Raw genomic sequence first — 20,232 nt, 5'->3', positions numbered from 1 at the left:
TCCCTCTGTTCCTAATTGACCCCTTCCCTTCCCTAGGGAAGGCTCTGTTTCTTGCAGGGGTCTTGCCCAATTTTCTAAGATGCTGGTGCCCAAGCTGGCAAGTTCTAAGGGGACATGTACAGTGTTTCTTCTAAGGTGTACGCATGTGCATGCGCACACACATTTTTTGATGCCTGCTCAGTTAATTTTAGATGCCACTCAGGTTGAATCAGGAAGGCCCCCCACTCTGAATGCACATGGTGCACACACACTGCCTTGATACAGCTGCCCAGAACAAAACTCATCCCGCACACAGATAAAAATAAAATTACAGGGAACGTTGGACGTGTGTGTGCACATGCGCGTTCGACTTAGCAGGGGTCTGCTTCCTTTCATCCCCAAAGGGCTTCTTAAACGCGCCTCTGACGTCCAGAGACACCAGCTCAGCATGTCTGGGAAGACAATCTCGGCTCGCCATCAGAATAAAGATGATCTCTGAAACGCATCTTCTAGCAACTGTTTCATGCATCAAAATAAAGCCAGCCTCCGCGCTAATGAACACAGCAAACAACACAGATGCGGCATGGACTTGGCTTTCAACTAATAATCTAGTTTCTGGATGCTACAAGACAGAACCTCCCAACTACTCATTTGTTCATATGTACATTTCTATCCCACTCTTTCACCAAAGAACCCCGAGGCTGTGTTTGGCCTCACACCAACCCTGTGAGGTGGGTTAGGCTGAGAGAGAAGCGACACGCTTGATATCGGCCAGCAAGTTTCATGGCTGAACACAGATATTTTAACTCGGGTACCGTGAACATTTTATATTGGCCACCTGGGCATTTTTCACATAGCAGGTTTTACTATGAGTTTATGGAGAGGGTTTACAGCGAGTTCGAAGTTGCCCAAAAAACCCGATATGAAAAGTGGATTTATTTATTTATTTTACCCTGGATATAAATCAGGCTGCAATCCAATGCAAGATGAAGAAACCTGAATTGTGTGGGGATTGCTCGCTGATAACTCGCAGGGACTTCAGGGTAAAGCTGGCCAATATATGAATGCACAGCTTCCATTCTGGAGGCGAGATGAGCTAAAAGCACTGTGTGGAAAACACCCTGGAGATGTTTTATATCAGGCCGTTTATAAAGCCAAAATAAATAAATTCAATTTCTGTTCACTCGGGCTTTTACGAATTGATTTTTTTACAAAAACGTTTTAAAAATGGTTTGTATTGTGTCTTGCGTTCTGGGTTGTAATTTGTTGGTCTTGTTTTAGATGTTTTTATTTGAAGCTTTTTCTTCTTACACTTGTGTTGTTGTGAGCTGCCCAGAGGACAATTTTCTATGGGGCAGCTAACAAATAAACCTTGCTTATTTATTTATGATAAATAAATAAATATTGGCCACCGTGGCAGGGGATGAGGGGAACTGTAGTCCAGGGACAGCTGGATGATCAAATTTCTGCAGCCTTTTCTCCCCTGCAGCTGCTGTTGGACTGCAACTCCCAGCATCCCTGGCTGCTGGCCATGGTGAAGGGGGGATGATGGGAACTGTAGTCCAGCGACAGCTGGAGGGTCAGAGTTGTGCAGCTCTGCCCCATGCCCAAGGGATGCCCTCTGCCTGCCATGCCAGGATGGGGTGACACATCCGTAGCCCCTGTGGCTTTGCTGGAGGGCACGAGCCAGGAGATCAATAGAGCAATGCCTGTTTGTTTATGCCCCCCCCCACGTGCGCGGCACACCTCCAGGGAGCTCGGAGACAGCTGCTGTCCCCACTGCAAATCACCTTCGGGCTGAATTATTTACAGGAACAGATAGCAGCGGGCTGATGGATGGGGCAGATTTATCGTCCCGACAGAGGACTCGGATCCTCCCTCGCATCTCTCCCGGTAAGCGGAAGCTTCTGCCACCCACACCTCTTCCTGGCCTGGACCACATAACTCAGGCGGTGCGGCGGAGGGAGAAGGGGGGGTCGAGGGACTTAATGGCAAAGCGAGGGAGCTGCCTCAATTATTCATTCCGGCTCTCAGGCTCCGGTCGGCTCGAAACCGGCCTTCCCCGGATCCAGGGACAGCAGCCAAAGAGATTTACGGGCAAAGGAGCAACGGGCCCTCCCAACAACGAGTCTCCAAGCCCGTCTGGAAGGGCCGGATTGCGCCACTGCTTGCTCAGGTTGGACAGAAGCGGTAAGCCAAGTGGGTTGTTTTCGCCAGCCGGACGGTGAGTCGCTCAGGTGGGGGAGAGGGAAGCAGCGTCTGCCGCAGTCCCGCTGAGCATCGGATTGGCCTCGCCTGTGCACCAGAAAGGTGGTGTTTCTTGTATCCATGGCCAGGAGCAATCTACCCTGGAATACTACAGGGAAAGAGGAAGGGCCCTTATACAGAGTCAGGCCATTGGTAAATTTAACTCAGAATTGTCTGCACTGACTGGCAGCAGCTCTCCAAGGTTTCAGGCAAGGGTCTCTCCCAGCCCTACCTGGAGATGCTGCCGGGGATTTAACCTGGGACCTTCTGCATGCAACGCAGATTCTCCACCACAGAGCTATGGCCCCACCCCCCTCATACAGCAGGCAGTGTTCACATTAGCCACCCATACAAATGCAAACCAAGGCAGACCGTGCTTAGCAAAGAGGACGTTCTGTCCTTGCGGCCACAAGAAGACCAACTCTCCACCAGATGTTGGCATGCAAACTTGGGGGCCTTCCAGAGACATCTGGCTGCCCGGTGGAGGGCCAGTCCTGCGGTAGCAATCATTTTCTTTTGTTAAGCAGGGTTCACCTTGGTTTGCATTTGGATGGGTAGCTAAATGTGAACACTGCCTGCTGTGTGCTCCTGCCGAAAGTACAGGCAACGTTTAGCTGGATGGACCAAGGGTCTGACTCAGTATAAGGCAGCTCCCTGTGTTTCTAGCAGCCCAGTTCTTATTTGGGGAGAGGCCCCTTTAACCATCATCATGCCTTCTCCCCACCCCACAGGCTCCCTCACCTACCTTGATGATATCCTCATTGCTTGACTTGCACTCCACCATGGCCGAGACGTCCAGGATTGCACCCGTCATCTCAATGGCAATGACCTTCACAGGGATGGCAACGGTCCGACCAGTCAAGATGGCTGTGTTGATGATCTCTGTGTCCTGAGGGCCAAAAAGGAGGCCTGGGTTTTTATGCTGAGAGGACCTGGACCCTTCTCTCTCCCCCATTCCCCTCTGCAGGAGGAGATTCCTTTATTATTTATTCATTAAAAATATTTATACCCCGCTCCTCCAGTGCACTACTGCTCGGAGGAGATGCTGTTACAAGCCCTCTAATGCTTGTAATACCTGTAAACATCCTCTGGGGGGTGGGCTCTTTGGCTGGCGAGCTGGACATGGCCCTGTTTTTACTCAAAACCAAGATGAGGTTTGCCCCCAGTTCTGTGCCCTGGGCATGTGCGCATCCTCATTCCAGGAGGGGTGTGAGGCAAGGCAGGCGATCCCAGAAAAGCCCCCTCCTGGGTGCTTAGCTATGTCCCGAGGACACCCTCACCATGGCCAAGGGAAGGATGGTGCGGATGTCCCTCTGGATGACTGTCAGCTCCGTCACGGCCTTCTCCAGATCAGGCGGTGGGTTGCGGCCCCGGTAATCCACATGCCACATGATGCGCCGGGTGACGGACTGGCTGGTGAAATTTTCCATCTCAAAGTCCAGCTGCATGATTTCGTAGGAGGAGTCTGTCTCCCTGCCGAGAGAGGTTGAGAAAGAAGACACTTAACCAGCCCGCACACCGTCAGGCGACCGCACATCCGGGGGGGAACCCACACTGGGTCCACCAGTATCCCATAATGCATTGCGGGAGCAGTGGAGAGGAGGCCCTCAGTGCTGCTGCAGCTTTCCTCTGCCTGGACCCATTTTGCATTGAACTTTTTGGCAAAGCAGCTCAGGAACGTTTGGAAACGTGCCAGTGCTGCAGGCAACCTGAAGGGGGAAAGAGGGACGGCTCCCTTTGTGTGCTATCTCATTTTCAACTGGGATGGCGGGTCTCGGCTACCCAGGTCCAGAACCGCTGGGTCAAGAAGGCTCCTGCTGCCCCTGACAGCCACAGATTCCTGGGTTATCACCCCCCACTCACCCCCACCACAGAAATCCTTGGTTGTGAGAACAGCCTCACAGTAGTAGGGCCTTTCACACTATTTACGCTTTCCACATTCGGTGGGAAGATCCTTTTTTGATCGTGTGCTAAGGGAAAAGCAAGGGGGAGGAAGTGATTATCTGAGAGAGATGGGAGAGGGGAGCAGAGAAGGGAACAGCTCTCCAAAGCCATTCTGCACCAGTCCTTCAAGGTAACTGGAGCAAGATTCCAAGAGTAACGGAATCACAGGCATGTTGCCACTTTTCCAATGCAGCCACAAGCAAATTTTCAAGCTGATAGGATATATCCCCACTGGCAAGAGAACATCTCCTACTATATGACCATATTTTCACAAGATCCGTAAATAGGAATATAGGAAGCTGCTATATACTGAGTCAGACCCTTGGTCCATCTAGCTCAGCATTGTCTACCCAGACTGGCAGCGGCTTCTCCAAGGTTGCAGGCAGGAATCTCTCTCAGCCCTGTCTTAGAGATGCTGCCAGGGAGGGAACTTGGAACCTTCTGCTCTTCCCAGAGTGCCTCCATCCCCTGAGGGGAATCTCTTACAGTGCTCATACTTCTAGTCTCCCTTTCATATGCAGCCAGGGCAGATGCTGCTTAGCTAAGGAGACAAGTCTTGCTTGCTACCACAAGACCAGCATTCCTCTCCTAAGTAAATATTATAGTATCTGAAAGTTGCAAAATACACCAGGAATGGAATCAGCAACACAGCACTGTGTGAAAAAGTTCCTTTTGTGGGTCCTAAATTTCATAGCAGTCAGTTTCATAAGGAGAGCCCTGATTCTACTGTTGTGAGAAAGGGAGAAAAATTTCTTCTCTCTCCACTCTTTCCACACCATGCATAATTTAGAAACTTCTATCATTTCTCCCTTTAGGTATGATATCAGAAATCTCATGTTTTCTAAACTAAAGAGTCATCAGCGATGTGTCACAACCAATGGGATTGTCACAGGGATTGTCATAACCAATGGAGCAGGTTACAATCTTTGGAGAAAGGATTTGAGGGGTTACAGACAAGAGCCAAAATGGTGTAGTGGTTAGAGTGTTAGACTAGGACTGGGGAGACCTGAGTTCAAATCCCCACTCAGCCAAGAAACTCACTGGGTGACTCTGGGCCAGTCATGTATATCTCAGCCTCACCTACCTCGCAGGGTTGTTGTGAGGATAAACATAACCATGTACACCACTCTGGGCTCCTCAGCAGAAGAGTGGGATATAAATATAAAAACAAGTACTGCAATCAAAGTCCTTTTGTAAACTGTTTAAGGAAGCCATGCATTCAATGGAGAAAGCCTCCTTTGAAGGTACACTTTGTCTAAGCTCCAATTAAAGCCATCCAATATGGTGGCAATAACCACATCCTGTGGCAGAGAGTTCCACAGATTAATGGGGGGAGGGCTCCCTTCCACTGTCTACACTGGATCAATCCAGTTCAGATACACGCTCCACAAGAAAAGATAAAGATCACTCAAGAAAGCATCCTCAGATTCCCTTTCATCTGTTACAGAATGACTTAGCTATCCTTAAACTTAAATCCTTTTATCCTTAAACTATCCTTAAACCTCCCATCCAGTGTGACAGATGGAAGGCAACTCTGGGAAGAGCAGACACAGCTGAGAAGCTGAGCAAGGCCTTCTAAACATCTATCCTTTTCCACTTCTAACAAACAAAGAGAGGAGTTTTGCAGGGGCTGTTTCTCTCTAAGGGGTAGGTCTTAGTCTCTCTATCTCTCTGTGTGTTACTTGTAAGGGTTACTTGTTAGGGTTAACATATAACAGGGCTAGGAGTTCTTAGGGTTACCTAAAGGCAGTGTTTACTCAGTGGTGGGGGTGGAGTCAGCTAGGGCTGGGAGAGGCCCCACATTCCTTTCCTTTGACTCCCATCCTGTGTGACAGTTGGAAGGCTACTCTACATATGAGGTGAAGGCCCGAGAGCGTAGCGAACAGGGATAGCAAACAGGACGTAGGAGTTTTACAGGAGTTTAGTGGGAAGTGTGCGGGGGAGCCTGGAACAAGCCCCTGCGATCACAAGGATCACAAGGAGCCTGGTGGAGAAGAGAACGTAAGTACCTATCCCTCCCTCGTATCCCTCATATTCTTGGGAAAGGCTGTTTGGACAGTTAAATAGCTGACCATTACAGCTGAGACCTATCCTAACAAAATATCTAATAAACGGACAATAAGCTCCCTAAATACTGTAAAGAGCTAACTAAAACAGCATGAAGATAGAAGGTCAGCAGGGGAAGGGGCACTTCCCAGTGTATTGCACAGAGTGCCACATGTATGACTATTTGCCCCATGGGCAGAAGTCATGGTTGTGTGCTCGGTGCAAGGAGCTCCTGGCTCTCAGGGAACAAATCTGTTCCCTCGAGACCAAGGTGGCGGATCTGGAGAAGCTCAGGGAGACAGAGAGGCATGTGGACGAGACCTTCAGGGATGTGATAGAGGCATCCCACTCCAGGGCTGGTAGCTCCTCTGCTGTCAGGGAGAATGAAGGTCTTGGGCAAGGAGGACATCAGTCTGAGGAAGAGGGAGATGCTCCTTTAGAAGGGACCCCTTCCGTGGATGATGAGCCCATATCCTCTCGCACAGGGGATACTCCTCTGGGGGGTGGGGGCCTCCTTGTAGTGGGTGATTCAATCATTAGAGGGATAGAGAGATGGGTTTGTGACTCGCGTGCTGACCGCACGGTGACTTGCCTGCCTGGTGCGAAGGTTGCGGACATCACGCAGTGTCTAGACAGGCTCCTAGGCAGTGCTGGGGAGGAGACAGCTGTCGTGGTGCACGTCGGCACCAACAATGTGGGGAAATGCAGTCGGGAGGTCCTGGAAGCCAAATTTAGGCTGATAGGTAGCATTTTGAAGTCCAGGACCCCCAAGGTAGCATTCTCAGAAATGCTACCTGTTCCACGCGCAAGTACAGTGAGACAGGCAGAGCTGAGGGGTTTCAATGCGTGGATGAGACATTGGTGCCGGGAAGAGGGCTTTAGATTTGTTAGGCACTGGGACACATTTTGGGGCAAGCAAGGCCTGTACAAAAGGGACGGGCTGCACTTGAACCAAGATGGAACCAGACTGCTGGCGCTTAAAATCAAAAAGGTTGCAGAGCAGCTTTTAAAATGACACCTGGGGAACAGCCGATGGGAGCTGGGCAGTATCCCGTTTGGCAAAAGCCATCCTTTAAAGTGTGAGGCTGCAAAGAATTCAAATAAAACAGAAGGGGACAGAGCAGAACTGCATAAAGAGCAGACGGGAGGCTGTGCCAGCAGGTCAAAGAGTCAAAGGAATAGCATACATCAGGGGAAAGATTCAGTGTATAGGTGCTTGTATGCCAATGCCAGAAGCCTCCGAGCCAAGATGGGTGAGCTGGAGTGCTTGGTTGCTAATGCAGAAATAGACATAGTGGGCATAACAGAAACATGGTGGAACAGTGAGAACCGGTGGGACACTGTTATCCCTGGGTATAAACTCTATAGAAAGGACAGGGAGGGGCGCCTTGGAGGAGGGGTAGCACTGTATGTTAAAGAAGGGATAGAATCTAACAAGCTAGAAAACCTAGGTGGACTGGAGTCCTCCACAGAAACCCTGTGGGTGACTATACAAGGCCGGAAAGGAATCATGCTACTGGGGACATGCTATCGCCCTCCGGATCAAAATGCCGACAGTGACTGGGAGTTGCAGGAGGAAATCAGGGAGGCATTAAGGAGAGGCAGGGCTGTAATTCTGGGTGATTTCAACTACCCACACATAGACTGGGTAAATTCACATTCAAGTCAGGACAAAGAGGTCAAATTTCTAGATACGCTAAATGACTGTGCCTTAGAACAGTTGGTCATGGAACCGACCAGAGAGAAGGCGACCTTGGACCTAATTCTGAGTGACACCCAGGACCTGGTGCGTGATGTCAGTGTTATCGACCCTTTAGGGAACAGTGACCACAGTGCCATCAAATTCAGCATACATGCGGGGAGAGAATCACCAAGGATGTCAAACACAGACATTTTAAATTTCAAAAGTGGAAACTTCTCCAAAATGAGGAGTATGGTGAAAAGAAAGCTGAGGGGGAAAATCAGGAGAGTCACTTCGCTCCAGAGTGCATGGCGTTTACTCAAAACCACAATACTAGAAGCCCAGTTAGATTGTATACCCAAAAGGAGGAAAGGTACCACTAAGTCCAGGAGGATGCCAGCATGGCTAACGGGTACCGTCAAGGAAGCCATAAAAGGGAAGAAGACTTCCTTCCGAAATTGGAAGGCCTGTCCAAACGAAAAGAACAGAAAGGAACACAAACTCTGGCAAAAGAAATGCAAGGTGACAATAAGGGAAGCAAAAAGAGAGTTTGAGGAACATTTAGCCAAAAGTATCAAGGGGAATAACAAAAACTTCTTTAAGTACATCAGAAGCAGGAAACCTGCCAGGGAGGCGGTTGGGCCATTAGACAATGAGGGAGTGAAAGGGATTATTAAGGAGGATATGGAGGTTGCAGAGAAACTGAATGAGTTCTTTGCGTCTGTCTTCACGGCAGAGGATACTGAGCATATACCTGTTCCTGAACCAGGCTTTTTAGGGATGGAGGCTAGAGAGCTGAGTCTGACAGAAGTGACAAGGGATGATGTTCTAAACTGTCTGGAAAAACTGAAAGCTAACAAATCACCAGGGCCGGATGGCATCCATCCAAGAGTCCTCAAGGAACTCAAATGTGAAATTGCCGACCTCCTTGCTAAAATATTTAACTTATCCCTGAAATCGGGCTCTGTACCAGAGGACTGGAGAGTAGCAAATGTAACACCGATTTTCAAAAAGGGATCCAGGGGCGATCCGGGAAATTACAGGCTGGTTAGCCTAACGTCCGTTCCAGGCAAATTGATGGAAAGCATCCTCAAGGATAAAATTGTAAAGCACCTAGAAGAACAGGCCCTGCTGGGAGTGAGCCAGCATGGCTTCAGCAAAGGTAAATCTTGCCTCACCAACCTTTTGGCGTTCTTTGAGAGTGTCAACAAGTATGTGGATCAAGGTGATCCAGTTGACAGAGGATACCTAGACTTCCAAAAAGCTTTTGACAAAGTTCCTCATCAAAGACTCCTGAGGAAACTTAGCTGTCATGGAATAAAGGGACAAGTACATGTGTGGATTGCTAACTGGTTGAAAGACAGAAAACAGAGGGTAGGTATAAATGGAGAGTTTTCACAATGGAGGGAAGTAAGAAGTGGGGTCCCCCAGGGATCTGTACTGGGACCGGTGCCTTTTAATTTATTCATAAATGATCTAGAAGCAGGGGTAAGCAGAGAGGTGGCCCAATTTGCAGATGATACCAAACTCTTCCGGGTAGTGAAATCCCAAACAGATTGTGAGCAGCTCCAAAAGGATCTCTCCAAACTGGGGGAGTGGGCGACAAAATGGCAAATGCAGTTCAATGTTAGCAAGTGTAAAGTGATGCACATCGGAACGAAAAACCCCAACTTCAAGTATATGCTGATGGGATCCGAGCTGTCGGTGACGGACCAGGAGAGGGATCTTGGGGTTGTGGTTGACAGCTTGTTGAAAGTGTCTATTCAATGTGCAGCAGTTGTGAAAAAGGCAAATTCCATGCTAGGGATCATTAGGAAGGGGACTGAAAATAAAACGGCTAACATTATAATGCCCTTATACAAAACTATGGTGCGACCACACTTGGAGTACTGCGTACAATTCTGGTCACCACATCTTAAAAAGGACATTGTTAAACTGGAGAAGGTACAGAAGAGGGCAACCAAGATGATCAGGGGCCTAGAGCACCTTTCTTATGAGGCAAGACTACAACAACTGGGGCTTTTTAGTTTAGAAAAAAGACGACTGCGGGGAGACATGATAGAGGTCTATAAAATCATGCATGGCGTGGAGAAAGTGGAGAGAGAGAGATTCTTTTCCCTCTCACACAACACTAGAACCAGGGGTCACTCCATGAAATTGATTGCCAGGAGGTCTAGGACCAACAAACGGAAGTACTTTTTCATACAATGCGTGATCCACTTGTGGAACTCTCTGCCACAGGATGTGGTGACAGCCAACAACCTGGATGGCTTTAAGAGGGGTTTGGATGACTTCATGGAGGAGAGGTCTATCAATGGCTACTAGTCAGAGGGCTGTGGGCCACCTCCAGCCTCAAGGGTGTGCCTCTGAGTACCAGTTGCAGGGGAGTAATGGCAGGAGAGAGGGCACGCCCTCAACTCCTGCCTGTGGGCTTCTCTGAGGCATCTGGTGGGCCACTGTGTGAAACAGGATGCTGGACTAGATGGGCCTCCTTGGGCCTGATCCAGCAGGGCTGTTTTTATGTTCTTAACTTCAGAGGCCTGCACCTCAAGTCCTGGATTCCGAACAGAGGCTCCGCGTCCTCGCTGCCTCCAAAGGCGTGCGCGTCCGCCCCCCCCCCCCCCCCGTCGGCTTCACGGCTTTTCGTTCCTATTTATCTCGGCGTCGGCGCAATCGCAGCTGAGCATCTGGGCTCTTCCCTCCTTGAGGAACTCAGTTTAAAGCAAGCCTCAACTCCAAAGGCCTTATCAGCTGCTCTCCAGGAAGCCTCCTCAGGCAAGGAAGCCAGGCCTTTGATCTGTGCCTTTGGTCTCACACTGTGTCTGAGATGGCTTTATAGCGCTGCTCGGGTTGTGATGTGGGTTAAAAAAAAAACACTTCCCCACAGTCGCAGATTGGGGGCCAAGCCTCGCATCGGTCGAGATCTAGCTTGGTCTGCATCCCCTTTCTTTGGCTGCTGCGGGAATCTTGTCTTCATGGGAAGGGTGAGGGTGTCCTTGGGTGCCAGAAGGAAAGAGACAGAAGGGGTGGCAGAGTGGGAAACAGGGACTAGAGCCTCGGAGCATGAGATGCTGCCTTTTACTGTGTTGGACCACTGGTCCATCTAGCTCAGAATTGTCTGCTCTGACTGGCAGCAGCTCTCCATGTTTTCAGACAGGGGTCTCTCCCAGCCCTACCTGGAGATGCTGCCAGGGATTGAACCGGGGACCTTCTGTATGCCAAGCAGATGCTTCCCCACTGAGTTATGGCTCCATCCTCCCAAACGGTAATCTGCTTTACCTAGGTGACGTGTGAAGCTGCCTTCTACTGAGTCAGACCCTTGGCCCACCAAGCTCAAGACTGTCTACACGGACTGGCAGCAGCTCTCCAAAGCTTCAGGCTTGAAGTAGCGATGAAAATAACAGGGGAAATATCGGGGGGCCAGGGGAATCCCAGGATTTCTTCAGGCAGAGTGGGCAACCCTATGCATGGGGGGGCAGCCAACGTCTTTCCCTGGTGGCCTCCCTGTGCGTTTAACAACCACACGGCAGTTAGACAAGAAGAAAAAGGAGGAGAAGAGAAAAAGAAGAAGAGAAGAAGAAGATGAAGAGGAGGAGGAGGAGAGAAAAAGAAGAAGAAGAGAAAAAGAAGAAGAAGAGAAAAAGAAGAGAAGAAGATGAAGAAGATGATGAAGAAGAAGATGAAGAGGAGGAAGAGAAGGAGGAGGAGAGAAAAAGAAGAGGAAGAGGAAGAGGAGGAGGAAGAAGAATTCTTTTCCCCAGCATAGAGAAGCAGCGTTTCTGTGATGCAGGTGTCAAGATGCTAAAGGAGGCTCAAACAGAAGGCAAAGGTCAGCTGGCATGCCCCTAAAATGCAGGACTCCACCCCACTTCCTGAGCATCCCCCCCATATTGTCTCAACCAAATTTTGGAGGGGTGGGGAGGGGGGAGATGAGGTGCTTTGGGACCCATACTTAAGGGAAGAGATTACCTGGCTTCTGGGCAAAATGAAACAAGGCAATGAGAAGGTGGTCTGTTTGGGGAAGATAACCCTACTCCCTGGTTAGCAATCCTGGTTAGCAATCTATCCAGGATGGGGAGCTGGATTATCAGCCAAGGAAAAGCACAAGCAGCCAAACAGAGGCTCAGCCAGGCTGCACCCGAGTCGGATCTTGGGGGCAGGAGCCAAAAATCAAGCTGGAAAAGCATGATAGGCGGAGAAGAAGGAGGCGGAGAAGGAGAAGGCGGCAGAGAAGAAGATTCACAGCATTGGGGATCTCTCGAAGTTTCATAGGAACATACGAAGCTGCCTTATAGCTGTCAGACCTGCAGTGCCTCGAGCTCAGGATTGTCAACACTGACTGGCAGCAGCTTCTCCAAGGTTCCAGGCAGTAGGCCACAGCCCTACCTGGAAATGCTTCCAGGCATCGAACCTGGGACATTCTGCATGCCAAGCAGAGGCTTGGCCCCTGGGAGCCATCGCCATCCCCTATATTTCAGACCTCATGACGCCTCTCCTCCAAATTCAAACCAAGGCAGACCCTGCTTAGCAAAGCAGACAATTCATGCAGCAAGGCTAGCTTTGTGAAAAGGGATGGTAGCTCAGATGGAAGGGAGAGAAAAGAAGCAACGGAAAAGGTCAAGAATATCATATTAGAGCCTGATGGGATTATATCAAAAGCCCATCCGGGCCAGCATCCAGTTTTCCGAACAGGCCAGTCAGAGGCTTCTGGGAAGGCCACAAGCTGGACAGGAAGGTAACCGCCCCCTCACTGCTGTTGCCTCTGAACGTGGGCTCTCCAGTTTGCCACTTGTCCCTGATAGACCCCTCTTTCTCCATGAATGCATCCAATCCCTTTTGGAAGGCTTCTAAGTCCGTGGTTGTCATCCCATCCAGTATCAGTGAGTTCCACAAGCCAGCAATCCATTTGGTGTCCCCTGCACCTGCCACTTATCCATTTCATTGGGTCCTAGTAGTATGGGTCTGGAAACGGGGTCCTCTCTCTAACACGAGGCCTCTCACCTTGCTGCCCCCCCCCACAAGTGGTGTCCCTTTCTGGAGAAAGGGGCCGGGGCCTTTTCAGTGGTGGCCCAAGCTTTCTACACTTCCTGAACTAGAGGTGCCTGATTAAGCCCAAACACTTCTAAGTTCTGTGCATTTTCTATCTATTTCTCTCCTTTTTCTTCAAGTTAGATTGTAAACCTAGAGGCAGAGTTCCTTGTATTTCTCATGCATTTTGTACAGCCGCTTGTGATTGTAGGAGCTTGATCAATCATCCAGCAGCCTGAACCAAAGGACTGTCTGCCGAGTTCGAGACAAGCTTTGAAATAACCAGTTTCTTGTCCCCTCTGCCTCTCCCTAGACCCTCTTTTTCCTTCACCCACCTTTGGCTTCTTTCTCTCGTCCAAACTCCGCACCCTTCTTTCAGTCACTTTATTCTCAGACTTCCCTCCCCCTTAACTTCTGTACTGCCTGGGGTGGCTCCAGACCAGCATTCCCTCTAACAGGGAGTTCCAGATGTTGTTGACTACAACTCCCAGCACCACCAGCTGTGATGGCCTTTGGCTAGGAACTGTGGGAGTTGTAGTCAACAACACCTGGCATCCTCTGTTGGAGGGAACACTGCTCCGGACTCCTCAGCTGGCTCCAAAAAGCTCTTCTCGACTATGTGCCATTTCAGATTACAGACAGACAGACAACATTCCCTCCTCTCACAGAGGCTGGCTTGCAAACATTCCGTAACTTTTCTCTTGCACAGGAGGAGTGCCTATGAACATTCTGTCCCACCATGGCAGCCCAGCCAATCAGTATGCCACCACTGAAATTCAGCATTGATATTCCCGTTTCTCGGTGCCCAGTGACTATTCTGTTCTCTTCCTTCAGGCTTCCTACCTCCTAATTGACTACTTCAGTTTGCTCCATCGAGCTGTCTCTCTCCCTTCATCATCCAGTGGCAAGGAGTGCCTTATGTTAATTCTGCACCATGTGAAAAAAGACTTTCCCCCCATCCTGAATCCACCGCCTATCAATTTCATGAAGTGATCCCAAGTTCTAATATTCCAAATAAGAGAGGAATGTAAAAAGCTGGTTAGGGTTAGGGGTAGGTTTCCTGATCACTGGGCTCAGTACTGTCCACACTGACTGGCAGCAGCCCTCCAAAGTTTCAGGCAGGGGTCTCTCCCAGCCCTACCTGGAGATGCTGCCAGGGATTGAACCCGGGACCTTCTGCATCCAAAACAGTTGCTCTGCCAATAATCTACGGCCCCATCCCTAAGGAAACCATTTTCTTACTGGCATGCGTAAACCTTTATTGCATCCCCCATCCATCGCCTTTCCCCTGCACTGCACAGCCCTTGAATTTAAACCACAAGGAAGGACCAAGTCCCTAGTCCTCAAGGCTGTGAAGATTTCCTTGGAAGTAGAAAAGCCCTGGGCATCCTACCTGGGCAGGGCCTCGCTGAGCCAAGTCACGTCCACTGTCGATGTCGAGTGCTTGCTCCCCGTCTGGAGTTCCGAATTTACCAGCCACTGGGGGCTTCTGGATCTGGTGCTCCTGAGGTTCACCCCTTTCTTGGCCTTCACCCTGCCAGGCAGCAAAGAGAGAGAGAGAGAGAGAAAGGAGAGGAACACCGGTTTCTCAAAGACCCTGAGTTCACCTCCCTCAAGCGTTCCCTTTATGCCCTTTGGCAAGTTACTTTGGCAAGCATAGAGCCACTGTGGCAGAGAACCTTGTACATAGGAACATAGGAAGCTGCCTTCTACTGAATCAGACCCTAGGTCCGTCTAGCTCAGTATTGTTCACACTGACTGGCAGCAGCTCTCCAAGGTTTCAGGCCGGGGTCCTTCTCAGCCCTACCTGGAGATGCTGCCAGGGCTTGAACCTGCGACCTTCTGCATGCCAAGCAGATGCTCTACCATTGAACTACAGACCCATCCCCTAAGGGGAATATCTTACAGCACTCATATGGAGCCCCCCTCCAAATGCAAACCAGGGCACACCTTACTTAGCAAAGGGGACAATTCATTCTCAGCTCCACCTGACCAGCTCTCTTCCCCTTATAATCCCTGCTGGAGAACATACTCCAGGCGTCTCCAGTGTTGGAAGCCGAGTGGGTGACTGTACCACAGCAAGGGCTTTTCTCTGTCCTGGTCCTTCATGGGCCAGACCCACCAATTTTGACCATGGGCATCATCTCAGGGGATGAATGCTCATCATGAGTTTTGGTGACATCTACCCTGCTAGAGGTGGGAAAGAGTCGATAACCTGGTTGCACCTCCAGTTTTCTGGGTGTGATCACCCCTTCTTTAGTCCAACCCCTCCCCCCCGCAAATGACTGGGGTAAAATTGCTGTCATTTCTTCACAGAAGAAAGGGTTTGGGGGTCCAAGTTAGGGTCACCAGGAACAAATGGTTGTCCTTTCTCTATGGAGACCTCTTGGGAGGACATCTCTGCCCATTTTCATTTTCATTTTCATTCCTCTTTCCATTCTACTTTTGTGTGTGTGTGTAGTTTTTGTGTTTTCAAAACACTTACAAGATGTGAAAACACCATATTAATTTATTTGTTTGCTTGTTTGTTTAAAATATTTATGTCCCGCCCCTCCAGCCCACTACTGTTCGGGGCGGCTCAAAACATTGATAAAATAGTTACAATGTAAGATCAGGCTAATAAAAGGAACCAATTTAAGGTCAACCAGGTAAAAAGCCAAACACAAACCACAATTGGAATTGGAGATTTTAAAATTTCAAATTAAAAGTTATTTTTTAAAAAACTAAAAAAGAGGAAGTGTAAAAACTAAAGAACCGACCAGAGATGAGCAACAGGTGAAACATTTAAAAGCCTCTTTAAAAAGATGTGTTTTCAGTTGTTTTAAAAACACTGTGAGAGAGAGCATGGCAAAGCTCTCCAGGGAGGGTGTTTCAGAGCCGAGGGGCCACGACCGAAAAGGCCCTGTCTCTAGTCCCCGCCAACCGGATCTCTGTCAGTGGCAGGACCATTGCGAATGTGGCTGCTGCAGGCCTGATGTTCAGGACAAGAAAAGCACAAGAACACCCTGGAAGCAGAGTGTCTTGCAATGTGATTGCCTCTTTTCCATCGCTGGGGGTGCAAACATTGTTAACAATCACCATGAGCCCAGAGTCCCCCCAGATGGTACCAAGACCACCAGTGTTCCCTGTAACGGGGATTCCAAGATGTCATTGACTACAACTCCCATCATCCCCAGCCAAAGCCCTTTACCATTAGGGATGCTGGGAGTTGTAGTCAAAAACAGCCGTGAACCCATTATGGGGAATGCCACTGACCACCCCGGCTGGGTCATGCACTTACAGAGCTGTGTGGAAAGTAGGAGCCCATCACTTATGACACCGGCAGGTAGGGCTTACCTGAGCGTGAAGTGCTCGACTGTCGAATTGCCCATCAGGTAAAGGACGACGCTCAGCACCTCGCCTGGCTTGAGGGGCTTCTCGGGGAGCCGGATGAAGACGTTGTTGTCTAGACGCTGCTCTTGCAAAGGCGGGGTGGGCGGCGGCTGGACCAGTCTCAAGCTGCCGATACGCAGCAGCGGGTGCTGGGTGGGGCCTTCCGTCCGGGCCCCTGCACCGCCCCGCCGGCCCCCCTGCTCACCCCCGCACTCCCCCATCCCGTCAGGCGCGTGCAGCGTGTAGTACAGCTCCACCTGCTGGATGTCGCCCACCGGCTCAATCCCGTCCGGCGCTTTCCGGCGCCCCAAAGGCACGGCGGGAGGCACAAACCAGGCCTGCGGGAGCTCGGCCTGGGCGAGGCAGGTGGCCAAACTGCCCCGCAGGCGGCAGGAAGCCCGGAGCTCCCGGGCGTCGCGGAAGGCGTGGAGGCGCACGCACGGCAGCCGCTCGGTCACGTCAAAGTCGTCCCAGTCGCGCCCGGCCACGTAGAACAAGACTTGGGCCGTGGGCTGGCTGGCCGGCACCCGTGCCCGGACAATGAAGGCCCGGACTTTCCAGTTCACCGTCAGGCGGGAGGGGATCTCCAGGGTGCTGGAGGGCTGGAGGAGCTCCTTGGGCAGCACCAAGCTGGAGCTGAAAGGCCCCAGAGAGACGTTGAGGACGGGCAACTCCTTCGTCTGGAACACCACGAAGGGCTCGGACCGCGTCAGGCCCATACTGCTGTTCCCGCCCGGCCCCGGCCCCGTCTCCTTCAGGAAGAAGGCCAGGCGGGTGTTGGAGAGGCGGTAGCTCACCAGGAGGACGGCTGCTCCCGAAGGTGGGGGGGTCTCCGGGGGCTCGGAACTGGTCGGGGGAGCTTTGGCCTGGGCTGGAAGAGAGAGAGAGAGACTGTGATTAGAGAGTTGGAACCCACAATGCACACCCCAGACACTAGGAGGTGCTGCTGCATAGAAATGAGCAACCAGAGAGGCTGGGAATTGATACTCAGGCCCAAACCAAAGCTGCATTTCAAAGCAGTTTATCTGTCACGAAGGATCAGGGGTATCGCTATCATTGAGCAGAGGGATTCAAAGAACCTGGGCCCCCCAGCTCCACCCCTCCCTATTTATTATCTCCCTTACTCCAAGGGGTCGCTACGCCCCTGCTAAGGATGTTTCTCCCACTTCAGTTAATGCTGTATTTACCCGAATCGGAGATGACTCTGAATTTAAGACAATCCCTTTTAAAAAGTAGAGGTTAGATTAATACAGGTTATACCTCAAGGAAACACAGTAAGCATAACCCCTATTCCAAAGTCATGCTATTCTGCCTGGAAAAATAGGAATATAGAAAGCCGCCTCATACTGAGTCAGGGGCGGGGTGGATGGGTCAACAAGCTGGAAACGTCCCTGCGCAACTGGTGCCCCACCTCAGAGACAGTGCACAAGTTATTAGGAATCAATCACCTTCATTAACCCTCTTAATTACATGCAGATTGCGTCGTTCAATCAGCCACTCCCAGCATAATGGAAATGCCTTCTGCCTATTTATAGCTCATGGCCAAAGTGTGGATCAAGGAGATGGGAATGGGGGGGGGGAGAGATGTCATTCGTGTCTGGCAAGGGATCAGGGTGTCTTAACCCCAGCAGAGTGTGAAAGGGACCCCGTGGGCAGAGAGAACTCAAAATATTTTGGTGTGGAAGAGAAAAAAGCTGACATTCTGGTCACCCACACAGTTACGTGGCTTCAGCAGGTCTCAATTGCAGCTGCCCCTTGGCTGAGTGGTACAGGAAGACGGACAGACATATGTAACCTGTTCTTCCCAGGGACATTGGCCAACTGTGCACTTCCGCACCCAATTCAAGGTGCTCGTTGTAACCATCAAGGCCTTCCACAGCTCAGGAGCGTGGATCTGTTTTCAGAGCGAATCAAAACCAACCCGAATGATTCCACCTGGTTCGGTTTTTATGTGGCCCAAAGCAAACTAGATGTAGAAAAAAAAGAATTGGATTTGAATAGATCCCACTCGAATCTGGCCGATTTGGGCAATTTGAATTTGAATTGAATCATACGTAAAAGGTTATTCAAATCAAATTGACCAGAATTGATTCGACCTGTATGTGGGGAGGAGAAGGAGAGCCTCCTTTCAGCTTTTTTTTTTTTTAAGAAAGAGCAGCCAGGACACCAGGAAATTACCTTTACTGTGCGGAGCCCACAGAGGGGAAGGGAGGTGGCAACCCGACCCGCCATCCCCCTGTGGCCACCAGCCACAAACTGCTCTTTAAAACAAGAGGTGCCAAGCAGTGTTCCCTGTAAGAGGGATTCCCAGATGCTATTGACTACAACTCCCATAATCCCCAGCTGCAATGGCTTTGGGCTGGGGAATATGGGAGTTGTAGTCGGCCAATCCCAAGCCGACTTGGGATTTTCTTAATGAAATGCAGGGTATAAATTTAACAATCAAACCACATCTGGGAATCCCTCTTAGAGGGAACACTGCTGCAGAGATGCTTTTGATCCGTTCCTGGGGGCGGTGACTGCAGAGCTCACAGTGGCAGGGTGGCGGCAACCCAACCTGCCATCACTCCCTGTGGCCCACTGACCGCTCACACCAGCGTTCTAGTGAAAAAACATCGGGCTATCCTCTCAAATGTTCCCCTCCCACTAGAACACGGGTGTTTCCCCTTTTTTCTACTAGAGAAGGAATTGCTTCAAAATACTCTGAGACAGGGTCTCTTCTGCCCAGCCCTGCTGGCTTCCCTACAGCAAAGCCGATACCAAAGGTGTGGACTGGGTGCTGCCTTCCCTTTCCATGCCCCTGTTGTTTTCTACTGCTCCGCCTGCTTTCCTGCATTGCTTCTCTCCACCGACTCCTCTGCCCACCCTTGGCCCAGCCTCACCACGATACGCCATTGCAGAGAGAGTGTTCATCCACACAAAGGAGCATTCAGAAATGGGATTCCCCACCTCAGCATTCAGGAAGAAGTGGGACCAGCCTTTCTGCCATCTACACACACAAACATACACACACACCACACATATGCAGATCCCACCCTGTTTTATCCAACCCCCGCAATCTGTCCCCTTTCCTCCATGCCGGTTCAGCTAGTGATGGCAAAGCCCTGCTCTGCATTCAGAGGCTGGCTGCATCTGCGGCCATTTGTCTGGGCCTAATCTCTCAGCGGAGAGCTGTCGCTAATAGCCCGATATTCTTGGCTCGGGTCGGAGCAAGCGCCGAAGCGCCCGACGGCCTCCGCATCCCGTGGTAGAACAGCCGGGCGATCCGGCAGTTTGATTTCACCTGGCTCAGGAGACCTCTGGAATAGGGGAGACGGGCTGGCAGGATGCCCAGGGTGTGCGTCGGGAGAGGGGAGGGTGATCATTAAAAGCGGAGCTCAGCAGATGCGCAGAGAGGTTGTGGGATGTGCAGGCAAGGGGGTCTGTCGATCCCTGACCCTCTTCTCTTTGACATCAGGTTTACATTGGCTGCAGGGAGTGGGGGCAAAAGGGCTGGATTCATCTGGGAGGCCAAATTGCTTGCCATTATGTCAGAATGACCCCATAAAAGCAGAGCTTTCATTGGGGAAGAGATCAAACCACAGTTCATAGGCATCCGAGGGAAATGCCAAAGGGGCGGGCAGAAAACAGATCCCTCAATCTCTCTCTCACACAAACACTCACACACACACACCCCTGGCCAATATTAATCTCCCCCGGTCACAATTCCGTCCACCCAATTCCCACCAGAACTGGAATATTCAGAGTCCTGAAAAACAGACGACCCATTCGTGCGGACACATGCGGCATCACAATGTGGACATGCGCGCTAAGGTGTCCCTCGGGGATAGCAGCTGTGTTTGAAGCAGGGAGAGCCATCCCAGTGGTGAAGAGCCATGCCCTACGAACATGAAGGCATGCTGTATTTTAGCTTAGAAAAGAAATGTCTCGTGTTT

General features: G+C 50.7%; 1 protein-coding gene across 1 annotated transcript in view; it reads right to left on the bottom strand.

Moving 5' to 3' along the window:
• The window catches only part of TMEM132E (transmembrane protein 132E), a 619,388-nt gene that overhangs the window by 9,601 nt on the left and 589,555 nt on the right, over nucleotides 1-20,232 (bottom strand). The window contains exons 2-5 of the mRNA XM_053275464.1: nucleotides 16,262-17,168; nucleotides 14,319-14,459; nucleotides 3,507-3,699; nucleotides 2,972-3,115 (exon numbers count right to left, since the gene is read on the bottom strand). Coding sequence (XP_053131439.1) covers nucleotides 2,972-3,115; nucleotides 3,507-3,699; nucleotides 14,319-14,459; nucleotides 16,262-17,168 — 1,385 coding nt within the window. The remainder of the gene's footprint in view (nucleotides 1-2,971; nucleotides 3,116-3,506; nucleotides 3,700-14,318; nucleotides 14,460-16,261; nucleotides 17,169-20,232) is intronic.

Source organism: Hemicordylus capensis, chromosome 12 (genome assembly GCF_027244095.1).
Source record: "Hemicordylus capensis ecotype Gifberg chromosome 12, rHemCap1.1.pri, whole genome shotgun sequence".
In the NCBI taxonomy this organism is placed as follows: domain Eukaryota; kingdom Metazoa; phylum Chordata; class Lepidosauria; order Squamata; family Cordylidae; genus Hemicordylus; species Hemicordylus capensis.
Note: the sequence above shows the minus strand (reverse complement) of the source record. Positions and strands in the feature narration are given on the sequence as shown.